This window comes from Mustelus asterias, chromosome 7 (genome assembly GCF_964213995.1).
Source record: "Mustelus asterias chromosome 7, sMusAst1.hap1.1, whole genome shotgun sequence".
Classification (NCBI taxonomy): Eukaryota; Metazoa; Chordata; class Chondrichthyes; order Carcharhiniformes; family Triakidae; genus Mustelus; species Mustelus asterias.
Window position 1 is genome coordinate 122,218,270 of NC_135807.1, and position 25,398 is coordinate 122,243,667.

At 43.3% G+C, this 25,398-nt stretch overlaps 1 protein-coding gene across 1 annotated transcript in view; it reads right to left on the bottom strand.

The window, feature by feature from the left end:
- Nucleotides 1–25,398, bottom strand: part of LOC144496167 (sorting nexin-31-like) — a 110,211-nt gene that overhangs the window by 73,390 nt on the left and 11,423 nt on the right. Inside the window, exons 3-4 of the mRNA XM_078217153.1 lie at nucleotides 20,615–20,732; nucleotides 6,715–6,779 (exon numbers count right to left, since the gene is read on the bottom strand). Of these exons, the coding sequence (XP_078073279.1) occupies nucleotides 6,715–6,779; nucleotides 20,615–20,732 (183 nt within the window). The remainder of the gene's footprint in view (nucleotides 1–6,714; nucleotides 6,780–20,614; nucleotides 20,733–25,398) is intronic.

Sequence of the window (25,398 nt, forward strand, 5' to 3'; positions counted from 1 at the left end):
TCCTCGTGTCTGTGTGGGTTTCCTCCGGGTGCTCCGGTTTCCTCCCGCAGTCCAAAGATGTGTGGCTTAGGTCGATTGGCCATGCTAAAATTGCCCCTGAGATGCGTAGGTTAGAGGGATTAGTGTGTAAAATATGTAGGGATATGGGGGTAGGGTGGGATTGTGGTCGGTGCAGACGTGATGGGCCGAATGGCCTCTTTCTGTACTGTAGGGATTCTATCATTCTATCTATCACTCCCTGTTGTCGCAAGTTCCACATTCTCAGGGGAAAGAAAATTACTTCCAAATTCCCTACTGGTTATTTTGGTGACATTTAAGAATGGTAGTCCCTAATTATAAGACTCCCAACAAGAGGAAACATTCCCTTTTCTCTTGAAGAAAGAACACTGAGGAATGACCTAACAGAGGTCATTAAAATTAATAAAGTGGATACAAAGAGACCCAGCCACGCCTGATAGATATATCCTTGCATTTCTGATACCATCTTCTTAAATCTCTGTTTTTTATACTATCTTTTTTATACTATGACAGCCAGTACTGCAGGTAGCACCCTCAAGGGTGGCCTAACATTGGTTTAAATAGGGTTAACAAATCTTCCCTCCTTTTCAATCTGATTAATTTTCTCCTTCTAGATTTAAAAGATTGGTTTTGGAAAGGTAGAATGTGAAAATTTACAAAGATCTTAAACCAAGCCCCAAACTGCCTTCAACTGTTCACTTCCTGTTTTAATTGAAGTGGGACCAGATGTGAGGGCCAATCCATTCCCAAGAAGCAGGTTTTTTAATTTATTTATGGGATATGGGTGTCACTGGCTATGCCAACATTTGTTGCCCATAGGAAGGTGGAGGTGAGCTGTCTTCTTGAACCGCTACAGTCTTTATGGTGTAGGTACACCCACAGTGCTTTCCGGGAGTGAGTTCCAGGATTTTGACCCATGATAGTGGAGGGATGGCAATATATTTCCAAATCAGGATGGTGAGTGGCTTGGAGGGGAACTTCCAAGTGGTGGTGTTCCCATATGTCTGCTGCTCTTGTCCTTCTAGATGGTAGCAGTTGTCGGTTTGGAAGGAGCTGCTGATGGAGCCTTGGTGAGTTTCTGCAGTGCATCTTGTAGGTGGTACACACTGTTGCTACTGAGCATCAGTGGTGGAGGGAGTGAATATTTGTGAAAGGGGTGCAAATCAAGTGGGCTACTTTGTCCTGGATGGTGTCAAGCTTCTTGAGTGTTGTTGGAGCTGCATTCATCCAGGCAAGTGGAGAGTATTTCATCACACTACTGATTTATGCCTTGTAGGTGCTGGACAGGCTTTGGGGTGTCAGGAGGCAAGTTACTCACTGCAGGATTCATAGCCTGTGACCTGCTTTGGTAGCTACAGTATTTATATGGCTAGTCCAGTTCAGTTTCTAGAAACATAGAAACATAGAAACCCTATAGTACAGAAAAAGAGGCCATTCGGCCCATCGAGTCTGCACCGACCACAATCCCACCCAGGCCCTACCCCCATATCCCTACATATTTTACCCGCTAATCCCTCTAATCTACGCATCCCAGGACACTAAGGGGCAATTTTGGCATGGCCAATCAACCTAACCCGCACATCTTTGGACTGTGGAAGGAAACCGGAGCACCCGGAGGAAACCCACGCAGACACGAGGAGAATGTGCAAACTCCACACAGACAGTGACCCAAGCCGGGAATCGAACCCAGGTCAATGGTAACCTCCAGAACAGTGTGAATGGGGAATTTAGCAATGGTAATGCCATAGAATGTCATGGGGTGATATTTAGATTAACTTTTATTGGAAATGGTCATTGCCTGGCACTTTTGTGGCATGAATGTTACTTGCCACCTGTCAGTCCAAGTCTGGATATTGTCCAGGTCGTGCGGCATTTGAACATGGACATTGAAAATTGTAAAAGGCTGCATGCTTCAAATTATTTCTCTCTTCCAGGTCTAACCCTGGCCATTTGGGTTCCCCAAGCCTTGGGAAACCCAACAGCTGAAAATGAAGTGAGGATTGCTGCATGGAAAGGCAAACGCCTTTTCAGTGCTTGTGGGCCAGGAGGAGCAGAAGTGTTCCCCAACCCCCACTCCCCATACCGGCTTACCCCATACCCCCGCCACCCCTCTCTCACCCCACACAATCCCCAGGATCAGACCCTGCTTCTCCACCATGCTAATTACTGCTCCAGGACTGGGCTCTCTGCCTTCTCCTGGACTTCTAGAGCATTTCCTACTTGACAGGAAATCAGCTGGATAAAAGGGACAAGCTCAATGGCATGTGTAAAGCCTGCACTTCTGGATATAACTCCTACCTCATCCTTTCCTTTGGAAAAACCCTCTCAGTCAAGATCGGAGTTCAAGAATCAGTTGTTATAAATGTTTTAATCATCTTTAAATATACACAAAATTATTGGGTTCATTAGCATAGCATAGAACAGTACAGCACAGTATAGGCCCTTTGGCCCTCGATGTTGTGCCGAGCTTTGTCCAAAACCAAGATCAAGCTATCCCACTCCCTATCATTCTGGTGTGCTCCATGTGCCTATCCAATAATCGTTTGAAATTTCCTAAAGTGTCTGACTCCACTATCACAGCAGGCAGTCCATTCCACACCCCAACCACTCTCTGCGTAAAGAACCTACCTCGTACATCCCTCCTATATCTCCCACCATGAACCTTATAGTTATGCCCCCTAGTAACAGCTACACCCACCCGAGGAAATAGTCTCAGAACGTCCACTCTATCTATCCCCCTCATCATCTTATAAACCTCTATTATGTCGCCTCTCATCCTCCTCCGCTCTAAACAGAACCTTTCCTCATTGTAACCACAATAAATACAAATGGCTTCAAATACTTCATTAAAGCCAATAGCAGTTTAACTATGTTAAAATGAAGGATTCACCCAACAGCTTTTCACATTTAAAAACACTATTGTTCAACAACAATTTTCATACCAACTGCAGAGATAATGACAGATGGACTTTGAAGCCTTACTTCTTTCTGCCTGTCTTTATTCTTCTTCCTTCTACTGCCATCAGCCGTCTGTGTCAGAATATGTTTTTCTGCTATTCTGCCTCTCATTCTCCTCCTGACCACCTTCCTCCTTCATAAGAACATAAAAACTCTCAGTTTTGACATTTTCAGCTAGCTTGGCCCCAATAGCATTTTGGGGGAGAGAAACCCAGATTTCCACTAACCTTTGTAAAACAAGTGCTTCCTCACATCATTCCCCCAGTGGCCGAACACTAATTGTCCATATTCCACACCAGAGGAGATAGTTTCTCTGCATCTACCATAACCTATTCTTTAAACGCCACAAACACATGTATCAGACCACCCCTTAATTTGTATCTGCAAAGAGCCTAATCCATGCAAACTGTCCTCATAATTTATTTATTTTACCTGGGATATCATTTAGGGAATCAGCACTGTACCCACTTCAAGGCAAATATATCTTAGGGTTCATTCAATATGACTCAGCCTTAACAAATCTATGCTGACTTATCAGTTCATGTTTGTCTAAGTACTCACTCTGTCCCTGAAAATAAATTTCAGCAATCTTCCACTAACAGTCTTAAAGGCCTATAATTTCCTAGATTTTGTACACCTTAACCTTCTTAAATGTAGGGTCCCCTAAAATTGAAAAATTAGCAGTTTTAGAACAGCTTCACCTATTCTCCTCCTCACACGTTCCATAATGTTATCTGCTCTTTTTCACTGCTCATCTTGATAAGGTATCTGAATGCATCTGGCCCTTACGGCTATCACAGCTTTGCTGATGATTTTTCTTTTCTTCTCAAATTCAATACACTCCTTATCTTTATTGTTGCTTTAACTGATGGGCATTGCTCTGATGGTTTTCAGCCTCCTATTCTTTGAAGAGGTTGCCTCAAGGTCTAGCTTTTAAAGCTACCGTTACTGAAGTGATCCTCTATTTTGAATCAGTTGGCCTGAACCATCCATGTTGTCTTTTTTTACTTGTTTATTCATGGGATATGGGCATTGCCGGCCAGGCCAGTTGGAGTACTGTGAGCAATTTTGGGCCCCACACCTCAGGAAGGACATACTGGCACTGGAGCGGGTCCAGCGGAGATTCACACGGATGATCCCAGGAATGGTAGGCCTGACATACGATGAACGTCTGAGGATCGTGGGATTATATTCATTGGAGTTTAGGAGGTTGAGGGGAGATCTGATAGAAACTTACAAGATAATGAACGGCTTAGATAGGATGGACGTAGGGAAGTTGTTTCCATTAACAGGGGAGACTAGGACGCGGGGGCACAGCCTTAGAATAAAAGGGAGTCACTTTAGAACAGAGATGAGGAGAAATTTCTTCAGCCAGAGAGTGGTGGGTCTGTGGAATTCATTGCCACAGAGGGCTGTGGAGGCCGAGACGTTGAGCGTCTTCAAGACAGAAATTGATAAATTCTTGATTTCTCGAGGAATTAAGGGCTATGGGGAGAGAGCGGGTAAATGGAGTTGAAATCAACCATGATTGAATGGTGGAGTGGACTCGATGGGCCGAATGGCCTTACTTCCGCTCCTATGTCTTATGGTCTTATGGTCTTATTTACTGCTAATTCCTAACTGCCTTCAGGAAAGGAAAACAGTGATGAACTACTTCCAGTCCATGCTCCTCATCCAAGTTTCTTTTCTCCCAAATTATTTATTTCCTTTTTTAAACAATATTTCCTGTCCATTATATTAGTATGCCATATCTCTACTCACCATTGCCTTTATAGCTTCTTGGAATTAAAAAGGAAGTTGTAACAGTACAAGTGCTCCCCAGTAATACTGATTTGCCCTTTTGGAAACCTTCCTTCTATTTCACATGGAAACTGCATCCAGATCCCAAAATACCTCAGGTTGCAAATTCTAGAACAATTAATTCACATTGCAGGCTGCTGCACTAATACTTCTGAGGAATGCTCAGTTGGGAGATGCACTAACTTGCGCAAGACTGAGCCATAATAGCCCGAGTGGAGACCGTAAGTGAACTTGAGTCAGAGCAGTGGTCAGAGCATTAAAACATTTCTGGACTAAGTTTGGGAGGGGGTAGAAAGGGAGGGAAAAAGCAGCTGCCCATTGTACATCAATATTTGGGGGCATTAATTATTAAATTTCAAAGCCTCAGAAATATTAATTCAAATCTAATTAAACTTTGCACCACCGTACTGCACTTCTGAATGCAGAAGGTGCTCACATAAAACTGATTGCTTAAACAACTATGCTGCAGCCCTAAAGTGAATACCAACACTGCCCCCACAGTCTTACACATCAGAAATAGAGTTAAACTTAATCATTAGTTAAGTTACTGTGCATATGTTGTTTCAAGCCTTACTGCACAAACAATGCAAGGTCGGTCTATTACATGTGATTTATATATCATGGCAATTTAAAACTTTAGGTGCGCAAAGATAAATCAGAAAAGTAGAATGCACAGCCCCATGTGATATACTATACTAATCACTGACAAGCTCAAACAGAACACACAACTGAGCCCTCTAAGTCAAATGATTCATCACATTGATGCTTCATGCACTCTCATCTATTTGACACGTTGTAGAGGCTTTTATGTTCAATTATTTACTACAATATATCGCCCTAGTTTCTTTATCACTTCCAGAGCTCTCTAAAGCCCAAATGAAACACTGCTCCCTCAAAAAAATGTTCTTCTGTATGACCGGAGGATAAGTAGCATTTTATCCTTTCCCCCCTCCATTAGGCTTAACTGTTAGGAAACAAGCAGTTTGCTGGATTTCACCAATGATTAAAACTAAGTTGGGTTCATGCTAACCACGGCTAGCATGAAGGGATTTGTTCAGTTAAGACCTGGCAGTGAGAGATAGAGTAACATGGATCAGTCTGATCTTCCCCATTGTTTAATAGTATTCTCCAGCACATGCCTAACATTTGATGCACAACATCTAAAAACAAAACAATGGAAAAAGCCCTGGAACCAAAATGCTTTAACATTAGACTCAGTTGGAAGATAAATACCAGTTGCTGCTCAGAATAGAATCCCTCCAGTGCAGAAAGAGGCCATTTGGTCCATCAAGTCTGCACCAACTTCCCAAAAAGGCATCCCATCCAGCCCCAGATCTTGAACACCTTCATGGCAATCAGGTTACTGGTGTTGGTTTAAAAATAAACATGGTCAAGCATCAAACGCAGTGTTTATCAATTCTTTTTCCACCGGCAACTGACTTTTACCAAATGGCTGCCCCTCATGACCCACACCACGTTCAGTTACTACGTGCTTCTGGCCCTCTTATGTCACAAAACAATCCATGTCTGCAATTGGCTTACTAGAAAGGGAAAGAAAATTAGCACCAATCATGTACATACAGGACACTTTATGCCAAGTGCAGGTACAGGGCAAGCGGAACTGTTTATTCTTGCCTTATGTGGTCATAGACTGTACTGCAGTGAGAATTTACTCAGTGAAAATGGAAAAAAGGTCAGGCGATCTTTGGGGATCATTTTTGGCAACTCATTTTTCAACATCCCACAATCTACATGTGGGTCACAACCCCCACTTTGAAAAACACGGATTTAAGGAACAGCCTTTTGCAACAATGCGAATGTTAAGGAAAGTCCTTTCATGAAAACAGAGGACATACTCAAGTGAAATACAATGAATATAGCTACCATGATATTTGCGTTTTAAAGTGTTCATTCAGGATTGGAAAAGTTGAAAACTACCTGTTGTGCATTCTTCAATAAAGCAGTGAATATTTCACTGGCTGATATAACAGGATCCTCTCCAACTGCGAAAGCAAAAACATGAATATTCAACAATTGGATTTGTTTCTTTATAATCATGATGTTCACAAATACCCACCAGACTTGTACCTCTAACATTACAGACTTATTTGCAGGGGCTGCAATAAAAATACTGATGAAATCAAAAGAACTGCACTGCTTTGGAAAATGGCAAGATGCTGTCAGCACCTTAAAGCAAACCTGTACAGAATGCACGGGTTGCACATTTCAAATAGGGTTTTAGCAAATTGAACTGACCCAGGTGAATGATATTGAACCAAGACATAAGCATAGGCACTTCCAATAAAAAACATCTACTTCCTGTGACCATTGGCACGATCTTACCATCAAGTTGCACCCTTTTCCGGGCGTGAAAACTTAGTAAAGTCGGGCGTGAGGCGAGTAGCGTGATCTACGCCCGCTTCCCCTTTACCAAGGTCTGAAAATGGCCACGATCAGGACCGCGCCCAAAACGGGCGCAACGGCCATTTGAATGCATTTAAATTGACTTAATGGGCTGCACTCCCAACCTTACCGGCACTTCCCCCTTTACCACTGCGTTCGCCCATCCAGACTCGGTGCAAAACAGACATGCTCCACAAAAGTCCGATTTGTGCGCTCCAGTTAGTGAGCAGGTAAGTGCCGAGTGTCCGATGGTTCTCTGCTTGAGATTGGTTGGGTGGGGGAAGGAGGGTCCACTGCCACTCTGCCTGAGATCAGTGACGGGGAAGGAGGGTCCACTGCCACTCTGCCTGAGATCAGTGACGGGGAAGGGGGGGGTCCGCTGTCACTCTGCCCGAGATCAGTGGGGGTGGGGTCCACGATCAGTCTGGGTGGCGGAGGGGGTGTTGGAGGATAAGGGGGTCAATAATGTTGTGGAGGTGGGGTAATGTCTGTGAGGGCCAAATGGAGGCATTATCCGGCCCGGGAGCGATGTGGCAGGGGAGCCGCATTCTATCTTTTTTTCTGCGCATGCGCAGTTGGAGACGCCGATCGGAGCTGCAGGATTTCGGGCACGTTAAGCCCCGCCCACAGGCTTGTGCAGCGCAATTCGGAATTGCTGATATTTTTGCAGGCAGAGTGTGTATGGGGCACCTGAGAACAATTCTAAAAGTTGGATCTGAAACACTCCCAGTTTCAAGTCCGCCGAGCACTTAGAATCAAAATGGCCCCATGAGTCTAACACTTTTAACAGGTTTTGTTCGGTATGTTCACTTTTTCATGGGATGTGGGTGTCACTGACAAGGCCAGCATTTGTTGCCCAATCCCAATTGCCATAACTGAGTGGCTTGTTATGCCATTTCAGAGAGCAGTTAAAAGTCAACCACATTGTTGTGGATCTGGAGTCACATGTAGGCCAGACCAGATGGGTTTTGACAACAATCAATGATGGTTTCAATTCTAGATTTAATTAAACATTTGCTAATTATTAATTGGTTGCATTTAAGTTCCCCCATCTGTCATAGTGGGATTTGAACCCATGTCCCCAGAGCAATAACCTGGACCGCTATATGACTAGTCCAATGACATTACTATTACGCCACCTTCTCTCCCAGATAGGTGGTCTCATTTAAAAGCTGTATTACTAAAGCCTTTATTGTGGAAACAAAACCAATATAGGGGTTGTTCGTACTGAAAAGTAGCAATATAAGAAGGAGGCCTGCCTCTTCAGCATTGCTTCTTGCTGCCTTAATAGTTTCCAAACTTCTTCCTTCCTGCTGTCTCTGCAAGAAGATTAAGGAATTTACCTTAAAAGTCAACAGACTTGGGTTATTGCACGTGCCAGTGAAGATATCTGCCCTGTTCCAATGTCCTCTGTAAATAAGGCTGATTATGCTGCTTTAATACTCAAAGGACAGATACAGGCATGTTATAGGAATTACACAGCCCAGCCGTTTGGCCCAATTGGTCGATGTCATAGTTTATACTCCACAAGTTGCCTCCTGCCTTATTCATCTCCGCCAATCAATATAGCCTTCGATGATTCCTTTGTCCTCTCATATACATATCTTGCTTCCTTTTAAGTGTATTTATGCTAGCTGCCTCAACCCCTCCAAATGGTGGCGAGTTATACATTCTCACAATCCAGAGTAAATATAATATTGAATGCTATTCCTCTATAAATTAACCCTGGTGCTAAATCTACACCTATGATTTTGTTGATCTGCATACCTTCTTCTAATGATTTATGTATCTGCACCCCCAGATCCCTTTTGTGCCTCTGATTCACTCAGATACATACTTCCTAAGAAGTTGGTTCCTCCTTATTCCATCCCTCACTAATCCATATTGAAATTCATTTTTCACTTAGAGCCATTCTGCAAGATTTTTTAAAGTTTTCTTTATTCTAAACCACTGTTAATTTGCTCAGCTTGCTTTCATAGAATCATAGAGTCCCTGTAGAACAGAAGGAGGACATCATGCTGCCAAAGGAGGAAAAGCTCTGTTTTCACCATCAGACAGATTAAAGAAATGAAGGGATGCTCCAGCAGAGCTCATTGGCCAAGAGATTTCAGAGTTGGATGTGGCGATTTTGAATCGGGCCTTGAATGGGTCCCATTAGCCATTGGTTGTTAATTGTTTCCTGACGCTGACCCCAGTCTGGGTAAGACTTCTCTTTCTAATTAAATATTGTTCCCTAATCAAAGAGCTTCTTGGGTAGGAGATATTCCAACTTGCAGGTTTGCAATTAGGAATATTTATTTTTGGGAACGTTCAATGGATATTTTTCAAGCTGCAGGATGGTTTGTAGTGGAGCTCCCCAGGGGTTGGTATTGGGACCCCTGCTTTCCCTGACATATATTGATGATCTAGATCTTGGTGCGCAGGAGACAATTTCAAAGTTTGCGAATGATACAAAACTTGAAAGTATTGTAAATTTAAAAGGACAGCGTATAACTTCAAAAGAACATAGACAAGTTGGTGGAGTGGGCATATAAAAGTTTAACGCGGAGAAGTGTGAGGTGATTCATTTTAGTACAGACAGACAACATAAAATAAGGGGTACAATTCTTAATGGGGTGCAGGAGCAGAGGGACCTGGCAGTATATGTGCATTGATCATTGAAGGTGGCAGGACAGGTGGAGAGAGCAGTTAATAAAGCCCAGGATACTGTATATTTTATTAATAGGGGAATAGACTACAAGAGCAGAAAGGTTATTTTGAACTTGTGCAAGACACTAGTTAGGCCTCGCTGATTATCTCTTTTTCTACAGTCCTTCCTCATCACTGGTATACACTTTTGCTGAGCACTGTGAAAAATTGCTTTGAAAGTCCTCCATTGTTCCTCAGTTGTCTCACCGTAAAGTTTTTGTTCCCAGTCTACCTTAGCCTCCCTCATCCCATTGTAGTCTCTTCCATTTAAGTACACGACACTGGCATTGGATTTTACCTTCTCACGCTCCATCTGTATTTTAAATTCCACCACACTGTGATCACTCCTTCCGATAGGATCCCTAACTGTGAGATCACTAATTATTCCTGTCTCGATACACAAGACCAGATCTAGGATAGTTTGCTCTCTCGTAGGTTCCATTACATACTGTTCGAGCAAACTATCACGGATTCATTTTATGAACTCCTCCTCAAAGCTGCCTTGACTGACCTGGTTTGACCAATCGACATGTATATTAAAGTCCCCCAGGATAATTGCCGTACCATTTTTACATGCATCAGTTATTTCCTCATTTATTACTCGTCCCAACGTGATATTATTTGGCGGCCAATAGACTACGCCTATCAGTGACTTTTTCTTCTTACTATTTCTAATTTCCACCCAAATGGATTCAATGCTTTTCTCCAAAGAACCTATATCATCTCTCACTACTACCCTGATGTCATCCTTAAATATCAGAGCTACGCCACCTCCTTTACCTTCCTGTCTGCCCTTCCAATTGGTCTGATACCCCTGGATATTTAAGTCCCAGTCGTGATCATCCTGCAACCATGTCTCTATAATAGCCACTAAATCATACTCATTCACGATGATTTGTACCATCATTTACCTTGTTTCGAATGCTACGAGCATTTAGGTAAAGTGCCCTTATGCTAGTTTTATAACGTCTTTTTGAATCCTAACACCTCCATTAATAACATCTCCCAAGTTCTTTCCCTTTTAACTTTTGTTTGTAATTTTCCATGTAGTTGAAAGCTTCTCCTCACATGCTAACCTGCTGCTTTGCTTCCTATTAACCATTATATTTCCCGTAGTTTTACCCTTCCCTAAATTTTACTTACAATAAATATAAAGATATGTTAGGCAATTCCTACAAATCTTAGATACACGTGCATCCAAAGAGTGGTAGGGGTCTGCCTGAAGTCATCATATACAAATTTGCAACAGACCTTATTGACCGAGCTATGAAACTGTGGATGCAATGGGGTATTTGAATTCAATTATGGATTCTTTGAAAGACAATGGCGACGTTAGCCTGATTTTAATCCAAATCTGGAATGGGGAAATTGATGATTCATCCAAACTCCTCCCCCACCCCAGGAGTGTGATGTCTGGGGTGAAACGTAACTTCCAGGATTCATTCGACTAGCACTAAGTTGCTTCACGCCTGATGCCAGCAGGAAGTCCATCAATGCCCACAGGTGGGAGTGGGAACTTAGACAGAAGCCAGACAATGTCAGGTGCCAGTTCTAGGAGTTAAGGGGAAGGCCAGAGCTGGGGAGGCCCAAAGATTCCTGGCAAAACTGTTGAGAACTGTTCCTGCTCCTCCTCTTAGTAAACCAGGAATTGTCACAGAAACGTGTTTTTCATATTAGCCTCTTTTGGTCAGTCTGTTGCCTCTCACCAGGTTTGTCTGAGGACTTTCCCGATTTCTGGAGTTAAAAAATTGTGTTATGTTGACTAAATCGTGACTTCAGCATGTTAGATAAGCCCAAATTCAGTTTGATTAAAGTGTCAGCTTACTGTGCGATTCCCCCCCAGCCCCCACCCATCCCCCTCAAGTCATCTTTTTAACAAATCATATATGGCTGCCTGAGTTATAATCAAAGCTTATATTTGTTGATTCCTGTCAGGCATTTGTTATAGATGTTAATGGTTGAACCATCCAGATGAACTAGTTTTATTAAAAAACTGCACACTTTGCCAGCTTTATCACAGACTTATTAATGCTTTTCAGACATCAATAGTAATAATTGCAAGCATTTTTGGCATCACTGTAGTCCTACTTCCAAAGTCCTCTTATGTGGAGATAGATATAGAACATAGAACATAACAGCGCAGTACAAGCCCTTCGGCCCTCGATGTTGCGCCGACCAGTGGAACCAATCTAAAGCCCCTCTAATCTACACTATTCCAATATCATCCATATGTTTATTCAATAATCATTTGAATGCTCTTAATGTTGACGAGTCCACTACTGCTGCAGGCAGGGCATTCCACACCGTTACTACTCGCTGAGTAAAGAACCTACCTCTAACACCTGTCCTACATCTCTCACCCCTCAATTTAAATAGCAAGGTTTTGAATCCTTCTTTAAACTGTTTACCTCTTGTCATAGTGGAATGGCAATGCACCAAACTTAGTACTTGCATAATACTAAAAATGGGGAGGACTTTGTTCATGCAGCTCCATTTACATCAATGCCCCAGAGGCAGACAGAACAGGGAATATTACCTGAGCAAAGCATAGTCAATTAGCTCATTGTCTGCCCCCAGAAAAATCACCACAAATCCGCACAAGACTGCCGGAAGCAATGCTACACACCATCCTCCACCAAAGAAATCCAAAACGTTTCAATCTCAGAAATGTTCTGTATTCCTTGGATTTTAATTTTGTTCTGGATAAGTTTGCAATAACAGATTTGTTATTTGGCTGCTGGTGCATCATCAGTCGTTGTACTGCTTTCCACTGTAGGAAGATCAAAAAAATACAGTATCTTTGTTTACCTCATTCTAATGTGCAAATTGTTTTTTAAAAAAAGGACATTTTTAATTCTGTGGCGCTCTGTCCCATTTGTCACAAATGGTATACAAGTTTCATTTCATTGGAGACGTGGGCCTGCATGTGGAAACTGCTTTGGTGCTGTAAGCAAGGATATGTTAGGACAAAGCCTAATTGTGAAGTGTCACAAAAGACTAACTCACAATGTTTGCAGTGTGAATGTTCCAGTTACAGCAGAAATTCCTGTGACCAGCTGAAATGAAGGGTCACCAAGAGGTTTGGTGCAGCCTTCCATCGTTCTAACCCAACATTGCCATTATGCAGAGTTGTTCCTAGCCACATAATATTCACCCAATGAGAACCAATTGGTACAAGGTTAATCCATTAGTGGCTTCAATTTCCAGGCCGAATTCTAAACTGCTCAATTTTTGTTTAAAATAGGAGTACTGAAATATTTTTATTGCTTCCAAAAACGCTGGAATATTGTTGCACAAATTCAGAGAGCTCTCCTGTACCTTTCCCAGGGTGATAATTCTTCATAGGTAGCAATAGAGACAGAAGGAATGAACAGGATTGGGAACAGAGAATAAAAAGAAAAAAAGAATTGTTCTCATCCAACATTCACTCACCTCCTAATGCAGTTCAATTTTAAATTAGAAGAGTCAGAGGTTTACAGCATGGAAACCGGCCCTCCAGCCCACCTTGTCCATGCTGCCCTTTTTTTTTTAAAGCCACTAAGCTAGTCCCAATTGCCCACGTTTGGCCTATATTGCGTTTTGCAATTCTTTTATCCTTTTACCTGTATATGGGCAATATGGCAGCTAGGGCAGTGGCATGCTCCTCCTGCCAGATGTGGGCAATTAGGGAGCAATCTAGTTTCCCTGACAACTTTGTCTGCAGGAAGTGTGTCCAGTTGCAGCTCCTCACAAACCGCATTGTTCGGTTGGAGCGGCAGGTGGATGCACTGCGGAGCATACAGGTGGCAGAGAGTGTGATAAGACACTAGTTACAGGGAGGTTGTCACACCACAGGTTCAGACAGGTAGATGGGTGACTGCCAGGAGAGGCAGGCAGGTAGTGCAGGAGTCTCCTGTGTCTATTCCCCTTTCAAACAGGTATACCATTTTGGATGCTGTTGAGGGGGATAGCCTGTCAGGGGGAGATACCAGCAGCAGCCAAGCCTGTGACACCACAGCTGGTTTTGCTGTGGGACAGGGTCGGGCAAAGAGCAAGCGAGCAGTAGTAATAGGGGACTCGCTAGTTAGAGGCACAGACAGGCGTTTCTGTGGCCGCAATCGAGACTCCAGGATGGTGTGTTGCCTCCCTGGTGCCAGGGTCAAGGACGTCTCTGAGCGATTGCAGGACATTCTTAAGGGGGAGGGTGAGCAGCCAGAGGTCGTTGTACATATTGGTACCAGTGACATAGGTAGGAAAAGGGATGAGGTCCTGAAAAGTGAATATAAAGAGTTAGGCAGAAGGCTAACGTGCAGGACCTCGAAGGTAGTAATTTCAGGACTACTACCGGTGCCACGTGCTACTGAGAGTAGGAATAGGAGGATTAGGCAGATGAATGCCTGGCTTGAGAGCTGGTGCAGGGGGCAGGGATTTAGATTTTTGGATCATTGGGATTTTTTCTGGGGAAGGGCTGATCTGTTCAAGAGGGACGGGTTACATTTGAGCTGCAGGGGGACTAACATCCTGGCGGGGAGATTTGCTAGAGCCACTCGGGAGGGTTTAAACTAGTTTGGCAGGGGGGTGGGATCCAAAGCAGTAGGGAGACAGAAGAGAAGTTTGAGGACAGCACAGAAGTTAAAGAGAGCACATTAATTAGTAAAGGCAGTGTCAATAATCCTAGTACCAGACAGATCAGGCAAAAGCAAGACAGAGAGCAAGGGAAGTCCAGATTAAACTGCATTTATTTCCATGCAAGAGACCTGACGGGCAAGGCAGATGAACTCAGGGTATTGATGGGTACGTGGGACTGGGATATTATAGCAATTACTGAAACATGGCTAAGGGAGGGACAGGACTGGCAGCTCAATGTTATAGGATGCTATAGGAAAGATAGAACAGGAGGTAAGAGAGGAGGGGGAGTTGCACTTTTGATTAGGGAAAGCATCACGGCCGTACTGAGAGGGGATATATCTGAGGGTTCGGCCACTGAGTCTATATGGGTAGAACTGAGAAATAAGAAGGGGGAAATTACTTTGATAGGATTGTACTATAGGCCCCCAAATAGTCAGCGGGAAATTGAGGAGCAAATATGTAAGGAGATTACAGGTAGCTCCAAGAAAAATAGGGTGGTAATAGTCGGAGATTTTAATTTTCCCAACATTGACTGGGACAGCCATAGTATTAGAGGGTTGGATGGAGAGAAATTGCTGAGTGTATTCAGGAGGAATTTCTCATTCAGTATGTGGACGGCCCGACTAGAGAGGGGGCAAAACTTGATCTCCCCTTGGGAAATAAGGAAGGGCAGGTGACAGAAGTATTAGTGAGGGATCACTTTGGGACCAGTGACCATAATTCTATTAGTTTTACGATAGCTATGGAGAATGATAGGTCTGGCCCAAAAGTTAATTAATAAGAGATAATATCAGGGTAGTACTGAGGGATGACATAGGCTCTGAGGAACAAAACGTGGAATCATTATGGGTAGAGATGAGGAATAGTAGAGGGAGAAAGACACTAGTAGGTGTGGTATATAGGCCCCAAAATAATAATGTTGAGGTAGGGAGGGCTATAAACAAGCAGATAAGGGATGCGTGTAAAAACGGAACGGCAATAATCATGGGGGACTTCAACATGCACATTGACTGGCAGACTCAAGTCGGTAAGGGTGGAATGGAGGAAGAGTTCTTAGAATGCTGTCGGGATAGTTTCCTTGAACAGCATGTTACGGAACCGACGAGGGAACGAGCTATTTTGGATCTGGTATTGTGTAACGAGGTAGGTAGAATTAAGGATCTTATTGTGAAGGACCCTCTTGGGTCTAGTGACCACAATATGGTCGAATTTCTGATTCAGATGGAAGAGGAGAAAGTTTGGTCCCAAACCAGTGTCCTCTGTTTGAACAGAGGGAAATATGATAGGATGAGGGATGAATTGGCTAAGGTAGACTGGGAGAGCAGGCTGGCAGGTAGGATAGCTGAGGAACAGTGGAGGATTTTTAAGGAGATCCTTTTCAGTTCTCAGCAAAAATATATTCCAGCAAAAAACAAGGATTGTAAGAAAAGGGAGAACCAGCCGTGGATAACGAAGGAAATAAAGGAGAGTATTAAAATAAAAACAGCTGCGTACAGAGTGGCCAAAAATAGTGGAGAAACAAGTGATTGGGAAAAGTTTAAGAAACAACAAAGAGAGACTAAGAAAGCGATAAAGAAAGGAAGGATAGACTATGAAGCTAGGCTAGCAATTAATATAAAAAATGATAGTAAAAGTTTTTATAAATATATAAAAAGGAATAGAGTGGCTAGAGTGAATGTTGGACCCTTGGAGGACGAGAGGGGGGAGTTAATAGTGGGAAATGAGGATATGGCTGAGTCTTTAAATAAGTTTTTTGTGTCGGTCTTCACGGTGGAGGACACAAATAGTTTGCCAAATATTAACGATAGAGGGTTGGCAGCAGGAGAAATACTTAATACAATTAATGTTACCAGAGAGGCAGTGCTGGGTAGACTAATGGGACTGAAGGTGGATAAGTCCCCGGGTCCGGATGGAATGCATCCCAGGGTATTGAAAGAAATGTCAGAGGTAATAGTGGATGCGTTAGTGATTATTTATCAAAACTCGTTGCATTCTGGGGTAGTGCCGGTTGATTGGAAAACGGCTAATGTTACGCCGCTGTTTAAAAAAGGAAGGAGACAAAAGGCGGGTAACTATAGGCCGGTCAGCTTAACGTCTGTAGTAGGGAAAATGCTGGAATCCATTATTAAAAAGGAGATAGCAGGGCATCTGGATAGAAATGGTTCGATCAATCAGACGCAGCATGGATTCATGAGGGGAAAGTCGTGCTTGACGAACATGTTGGATTTTTATGAAGATGTGACTAGGGCGGTTGATGGAGGAGAACCGGTGGATGCGGTGTTTTTGGATTTCCAAAAGGCGTTTGATAAGGTGCCCCATAAAAGGCTACTGAAGAAGATTAGGGCACACGGAGTTGGGGGTAGTGTGTTAAAGTGGATTGGGGACTGGCTATCCGACAGGAAGCAAAGAGTCGGAATAAATGGGTGTTTTTCCGGTTGGAGGAAGGTAACTAGTGGCGTGCCGCAGGGATCGGTACTCGGGCCGCAACTATTTACCATTTATATAGATGATCTGGAGGAGGGGACGGAGTGTGGGGTAACGAAGTTTGCAGACGACACAAAGATAAGTGGAAAAGTGAATCGTGTGGAGGACGGAGAAGATCTGCAGAGAGATTTGGACAGGCTGAGTGAGTGGGCGAGGATATGGCAAATGGAGTATAACGTTGAGAAATGCGAGGTTATACACTTTGGAGGAAATAATAACAAATGGGATTACTATCTCAATGGAAACAAATTAAAACATGCTACCGTGCAAAGGGACCTGGGGGTCCTTGTGCATGAGACGCAAAAGCCCAGTCTGCAGGTACAACAGGTGATCAAGAAGGCAAATGGGATGTTGGCCTATATTGCGAAGGGGATAGAATATAAAAGCAGGGATGTCTTGATGCACCTGTACAGGGCATTGGTGAGGCCGCAGCTGGAATACTGTGTGCAGTATTGGTCCCCTTATATGAGGAAGGATATATTGGCATTGGAGGGAGTGCAGAGAAGGTTCACCAGGTTGATACCGGAGATGAGGGGTTTGGATTATGAGGAGAGGCTGAGGAGATTGGGTTTGTACTCGTTGGAGTTTAGAAGGATGAGGGGAGATCTTATGGAGACTTTTAAGATAATGCGGGGGCTGGATAGGGTGGAGGCGGAGAGATTCTTTCCACTTAGTAAGGAAGTTAAAACTAGAGGACACAGCCTCAAAATAAAGGGGGGTCGGTTTAAGACAGAGTTGAGGAGGAACTTCTTCTCCCAGAGGGTGGTGAATCTCTGGAATTCTCTGCCCACTGAGGTGGTGGAGGCTACCTCGCTGAATATGTTTAAAGCGCGGATGGATGGATTCCTGATCGGTAAGGGAATTAAGGGTTATGGGGATCAGGCGGGTAAGTGGTACTGATCCACGTCAGATCAGCCATGATCTTATTGAATGGCGGGGCAGGCTCGAGGGGCTAGATGGCCTACTCCTGCTCCTATTTCTTATGTTCTTATGTTCTTAAAAGTTAATATTCTAAATTGGGGCAAGGCCAATTTTGATGGTATCAGGCAGGAACTTTCAAAAGTTAATTGGGGGAGTCTGTGGGAAGGCAAAGGGACGTCTGGTAAGTGGCATGCTTTCAAAAGTGTGTTAACCAGGGTTCAGGATAAACACATTCCTTTTAGAGTGAAGGGCAAGGCTGGCAGAAGTCGGGAACCCTGGATGACTCAGGATATTGAGGCCCTGATCAAGAAGAAGGAAGAGGCACATGACATGCATAGGCAGCTGGGATCAAGTGAACCTCTTGAAGAGTATAGGGGGTGTAGGAGTAGAGTTAAGAGAGAAATCAGGAGGGCAAAAAGGGGACACGGAATTGTTTTGGCAGATAAGGCAAAGGAGAATCCAAAGAGCTTCTACAAATACATAAAGGGCAAAAGGGTAACAAGGGAGAGAGTAGGGCCTCTTAAGGATCAACAAGGTCATCTATGTGCGGATCCACAAGAGATGGGTGAGATTCTAAGTGAATATTTCTCATCAGTATTTACTGTTGAGGAACTTGGGGAAATAAATAGTGATGTCTTGAGGAGTGTACATATTACAGAGGAGATGATTCTGGAAGTCTTAAAGCGCATCAAGGTAGATAAATCCCCGGGATCTGAAGAAGTATATCCCAGGACATTGTGGGAGGCTAGGGAGGAAATTGCGGATCCCCTAGCCGAGATATTTGAATCATCGATAGTCACGGGAGAGGTGCCTGAAGATTGGAGAGTGGCAAATGTTGTGCCTTTGTTTAAAAAGGGCTGCAGGAAAAAGCCTGGGAACTATAGGCCAGTTAGCCTCACATCTGTGGTGGGTAAATTGTTGGAAGCTATTTTGAGAGACAGGATCGACAGGCATTTAGAGATGCAAGGACTGATTAGGGACAGTCAGCATGGCTTTGAGAGTGGAAAATCATGTCTCACAAATTTGATTGAGTTTTTTGAAGGGGTAACCAAGAAGGTAGATGAGGGCAATGCAGTTGATGTTGTCTACATGGACTTTAGCAAGGTCTTTGACAAGGTACCGCATGGTAGGTTGTTGCATAAAGTTAAATCTCACGGGATCCAGGGTGAAGTATCTAAATGGATACAAAATTGGCTTCTTGACAGAATGTGGAAATGCTGGAGTTGGACTGGAAGCCAGAGGGTGGTTGTAGAGAGTTGTTTTTCAAACTGGAGGCCTGTGACCAGTGGTGTGCCTCAGGGATCAGTGCCAGGCCCACTGTTATTTGTTATTTATACTAATGATTTGGATGAGAATACTGAGCGCATGGTTAGTAAGTTTGCAGATGACACTAAGATTGGTGGCATAGTGGACAGTGAAGAAAGTTATCTCCAATTGCAATGGGATCTTGATCAATTGGGCCAGTGGGCTGACAAATGGCAGATGGAGTTTAATTTAGACAAATGCGAGGTAATGCATTTTGGTAGATTGAACCAGGGCAGGACTTACTCAGTTAATGGTAGGGCATTGGGGAGAGTTACAGAAGAGATTTAGGGGTACATGTTCATAGCTTCTTGAAAGTGGAGTCACAGGTGGACAGAGTGGTGAAGAAGGCATTCGGCATACTTGGTTTCATCGGTCAGAACATTGAATACAGGAGTTGGGACGTCTTGTTGAAGTTGTACAAGACATTGGTAAGGCCACACTTGGAATACTGTGTGCAATTCTGGTCACCCTATTATAGAAAGGATGTTATTAAACTAGAAAGAGTGCAGAAAAGATTTACTAGGATGCTACTGGGACTTGATGGTTTGAGTCATAAGGAGAGGCTGGATAGACTGGGACTTTTCACTCTGGAGCATAGGAGGCTGAGGGGTAACCTTATAGAGGTCTATAAAATAATGAGGGGCATAGACAAGGTAGATAGTCAATATCTTTTCCCAAAGGTAGGGGAGTCTAAAACTAGAGGGCACAGGTTTAAGGCGAGAGGGGAGAGGTATAAAAGTGTCCAGAGGGACAATTTTTTCACACAAAGGGTGGTGAGTGTCTGGAACAAGCTGCCAGAGGTAGTAGTAGAGGCGGGTACAATTTTATCTTTTAAAAAGCATTTAGATAGTTACATGGGTACGATGGGTATAGAGGGAAATGGGCCAAATGCGGGCAATTGGGATTAGTTTAGGAGTTTTTAAAAAAAAGGGCGGCATGAACAAGTTGGGCTGAAGGGCCTGTTTCCATGCTGTAAACCTCTATGACTCTATCCTTCAATGCCCATTTTACCCATGCTTTTTAAAAGACAAAATTGTACCTGCCTGTACTACTTCTGGCAGCTTGTTCCAGACACTCACCACCCTCTATGTGAAAAAAATGCCCCTCTGGACACTTTGGTATCTCTCCCCTTAAACCCATGCCCTCTAGTTTTAGATTCCCCTACCTTAAGGAAAAGATGTTGACTATCTAGTTGATCTATGCCCCTCATTATTTTATAGACCTCTATTAGATCACCCCCAAGTCTCCAACGCTCCAGGGAAAAAGTCCCAGTCTATCCAGCCTCTCCTTAGAACATTGGCTGGTATTTCTTCTCTCTTAGCCCAGAAAGACCATTCATGTACTTAAGGGCCAGGATTAAACCAATTCTCTTACAAAACAGGCCATCAAGTTCAAGGGATTTTGACAGAAATCAATTTGATAGACTTACCTTTCTGAAGATACTGCTGTAACTGAAGTCTTCTTTCTTCAGCCATAGACTCAGTCTGTGCAAGATAAGTCTTAGGTGGAAAAGGCGGCACAAGATTTGTCCCAAAGTAATGCCTCAGCTAAAATAAATCAAATAAATATCACACCATTAACTTCAGTACCTATGCACACAAGCACTGTTAAAGAGTGCTTAACCTCAAAATCCCAAAGTGTTTTACAGCCATCGGGTACTTTGAGGCACAAGAAATGCAACAGCCAATTTAATACACAGCAAGCTTACTGCAACATGATAATGGCCAGGTAATCTGTTCTTTAATGTAAAACGTGTCAGTTGAGGGATAAATATTTAACAGGGTATTGGGAAGAACGCCCCTGCTCTTCAAAGAAGATGGTAGTCATGATGTGGAGATGCCGGCGTAGGACTGGGGTAAACACAGTAAGAGTTTTAACAACACCAGGTTAAAGTCCAACAGGTTTATTTGGTAGCAAATGCCATTAGCTTTCGGAGCGCTGCTCCTTCGTCAGATGGAGTGTTCTCAAACAGGGCACAGAGACACAAAATCAAGTTACAGAATACTGATTAGAATGTGAATCTCTACAGCCAACCAGGTCTTAAAGATACAGACAATGTGAATGGAGGAAGCATTAAGCACAGGTTAAAGAGATGTGTATTGTCTCCAGACAGGAGAGCCAGTGAGATTCTGCAAGTCCAGGAGGCAAGCTGTGGGGGTTACTGATAATGTGACATAAATCCAAGATCCCGGTTTAGGCCGTCCTCATGTGTGCGGAACTTGGCTATCAGTTTCTGCTCAGCGACTCTGCGCTGTTGTGTGTCGTGAAGGCCGCCTTGGAGAACGCTTACCCGAAGATCAGAGGCTGAATGCCCGTGACTGCTGAATGTGGGGGAGCACTTCAGCGGCCTAAACCGGGATCTTGGATTTATGTCACACTATCAGTAACCCCCACAGCTTGCCTCCTGGACTTGCAGAATCTCACTGGCTGTCCTGTCTGGAGACAATACACATCTCTTTAACCTGTGCTTAATGCTCCCTCCACTCACATTGTCTGTATCTTTAAGACCTGATCGGCTGTAGAGATTCACATTCTAATCAGTATTCTGTAACTTGATTTTGTGTCTCTGTATGCCCTGTTTGAGAGCAGATATCCACTCCATCTGACGAAGGAGCAGCGCTCTGAAAGCTAATGGCATTTGCTACCAAATAAACCTGTTGGACTTTAAACTGGTATTGTTAAAACTCTTACTTCAAAGAAGAGCCAGGGGATCTTTTACAACCAAATGAGAAGGCAGATGAGATCTTGGCTTGACATCTAATCCAAAAGATAGTAGGTAATGAGTCATAGACATAAGTTCTAAGGAAAAGAGCATGATAGAAAGGCAGAGGTTAACGCGGTGGGGTGGGGAGGGATTTTCAGAGTTTAGGGCTGAAGATATAGTTACCAGTCTACTTATTCCTGAAGCACATCGCTAAATGTTACAAATTTCAATCGATGTTCTCTCGAATTCAGACTTCCAGTCACTCGAAATGAAACTCATGTCTCCTACAATTGACTATTGTTATTCTATCCAATATCTGGTCAAACAACAGTATAACCTGGAGATGACAATATCTCCCATTAAATTTCCTGATCTCATGCACGCCCTATAAGCTTTTGTCCTGTCTTCTAGAAAGCTAACAGATATTCAATCCAAGCGGAATGTGATATACATTTATAGATATACAAATGAACACCAGACCACTGGTGTGAACAGTCAGAGTATCCTGCGCAAGCTGGTTTATTATATACATTTCATTCTCAAACCACCAAATCCCCCACTAATTCCACCAGCCTATTGCGGTGGGAGGGATGAGTCAAAGTGCATGTTTGACATTTAAAGCATTAATACTCCCAGCTAGCGACATGCAATGTGCATCCGTTTGTTTGCTTTTTAAAGTCTCACTTTGTGCATCTGTTCGTTAAGGAAGAGAATGTTCAGCTTAATTGTGGCATTTAACAGATCATTGATTCACGGCAAACTTTAATTCATGAGCTCTCTTAAAATCAAAGATGCAAATTTTTTTGGCACAAAGTAACCTACATCCCTCTTTCAGGCAAATAAGACTCATGTTCACTGTATATTTACAGGAGTATATTTGTTTTAATACAGATTAGATCTTAAGGGAGCAAGCTCACTAGGTTGCTTCTTTGTGCATTTATTTTTCTAATGTACAGTCGAACTTCCTGTAAATTGATTGCATGGTGCAGCCCTTTTGTTCCATGTACTTATTGCATTACCACTGACAGGTGCAGCCGCAGCAGTGCAGCTACTGGTTACAGGAAGGCTAGTGACAAAGAAAGGTTCCTGGCTTGCAACCTAAAAACGCTTTGGGTGATACCTGGAGCATCATGGCTAGACCCAATTCATTGGCCCAACCCCCTTGCAGCCATGTAATCACTGGGAAAGGAAAAATAAAGCATACAAGACCACGACCAATAAGGGAAAAATGTATTTGAAGAGCACGTCCACGCATTACACCTTTTCTAATTAAATAAAAGCTTTTGATGGGGGAGAGGGGGGGGGGGGGGGGCGGTGGGTGTGCGAAGAACCAGTCATTTCCTGGTTCGATTCTTACAGCAACCTTACGGTCCGAATTTGAAACAAAAACTTGGCAGTTACAGTTAACTGTTCTCTGTGGCAACACTGCTATCAGGGTCCATTCGCCAAGAATTGTGTACAGACACAAAGGGCTGAATGGCCTTGTTCAGCACCATAAAAACTGATTCAGTCAGCATTCTCTTCTGGTGCAGTACAAGTTGTTGTTCATTTTGCAATTGGTATTCTTGCATAGCTGTATTGATGGGTGCAAGACAAAAGCATGTCTCTTTTTTTTCAAGCAATACTCAAACAAAAAAAGTTGTAAAGTTCCTTTCTCACCCACCTTTAGCAATCAAAGCCAGTCCAGGAGATTGCACTGAACACGGATATTGTCAAATGTTAATGTGATCTCTGGGCCAGCAAGAACACAGCCATTATGAGAGTATACAGAGTCATAACACACCACACAAACCAGAGGCTCAGTACTCAAAAGCACATGGTGAAGGGATTAGTTAAGATGAATGGGAGGAAATTTGTGTGGATCATAAAGAACAGTATCAAGTGGTTGGGCCAAATAGCCAGTTTGTGCTATAAATAAAATACTTTGGAAGTACACTCTGGCAAAAAAGCCACATAAAATCTTGACAATTCTCATTCTTGTGTAGTTTAATGCATTCATGGGGAAGCCAGCTGTACTCAACCCTGAAACATCTGGATAACAAGGGCACTTATGTCAGACTCTTATTTATTGACTACAACTCAGCCTTCAACACTATGATCCCAACAACAAAAAAACTCATCTCCAAACTCCTTGGCCGAGGGCTCGGCTCCTCCCTCTGCGACTGGATCTTAGACTTCCTAGCCCACAGACTGCAATCAGTAAGGATAGGCAATGATTTCTCCTCCATGATTATTCTCAACACAAATATCCCACAAGGCTGTGTCCTCTGCCCCTTACTATACTCCCTATACACTTATGACTGTGTGGCCAAATTACACTTCAACTCCAAGTTTGCTGATGACACTACTGTAGTGGGTCAGATCTCAAACAATGACATGACAGAGTACAGGAAAGAGATAGAGAATCAGTTGAAATAGTGTGATGACAATAATCTCTCCCTCAATACTAGTAAAGTGAAGGAGATATTCAACGACTTCAGGAAGCGTAGTGGAGAACGTGCCCCTGTCTACATCAATGGTGATGAAATGGAAATGGTCGAGAGCTTCAAGTTTCTAGGTGTCCAGATCACCAACAACCTGTCCTGGTCCCTCCACGCTGATGCTATGGTCAAGAAAGCCCACCAACACCTCTAATTTCTCAGGAGGCTAAGGAAATTCAGCATGTCAGCTATGACTCTCACCAGTTTTTACAAATGCACCATAGAAAGCATCCTTTCTGGATGTATCACAGTTTGGTATGGCTCCTGCTCTGACCAAGACTGCAAGAAATCTCAAAGGATTGTGAACATAGCGAACGAAGCCCAGTCCATCACGCAAACCAGCCTCCCATCTATTGGCATGGTCTACACTTCCCGCTGCCTCGTAAAAGCTGCCAGCATAATCAAGGACCCACACACCCCGGACATACTCTCTTCCATCGGAAAAAGATACAAAAGTCTGAGAACACGTATTAATCGACTCAAGAACAGCTTCTTCCCTACTGCCATCAGACTTTTAAATGGACCTACCTTATATTAGGTTGATTTCTCTCTACATCCTGTGACTGTAACACTATATTCTGCACCCTCTCCTTTCCTTCTCTCCTATGAACACCCTGAACGGTATGCTGTCTATATAGCACGCAAGAAACAATACTTTTCACTGTATCCCAATACATGTGACAATAATAAATCAAAACCAACAAGATCCACTCTACTGGAGCTTTTGGTCAATGATCAATGTTAAATGCATTTGTTGACTTAAAAAGGCAATGGCTGCAATGGCAACCATATGAGGAAATCCTACCTGGTTAACCACATCAGAAATTATTTTCTGCAACAAGAAATTCTCATTTACAACTAGTTTGAGCAGGAAGATGTGGAAATTAACAATTCAGCCATGGCTCCATTCTAGCACGTCCACCTTTCGAGTCAGAACACTGCGGGTTCAAGTCTCACTAAAGAGAATGGAGTTAGAATTTAGGCTGACATTCCCAGTGTAGTGCCGAGAGAATACTCCACCATCAGGGG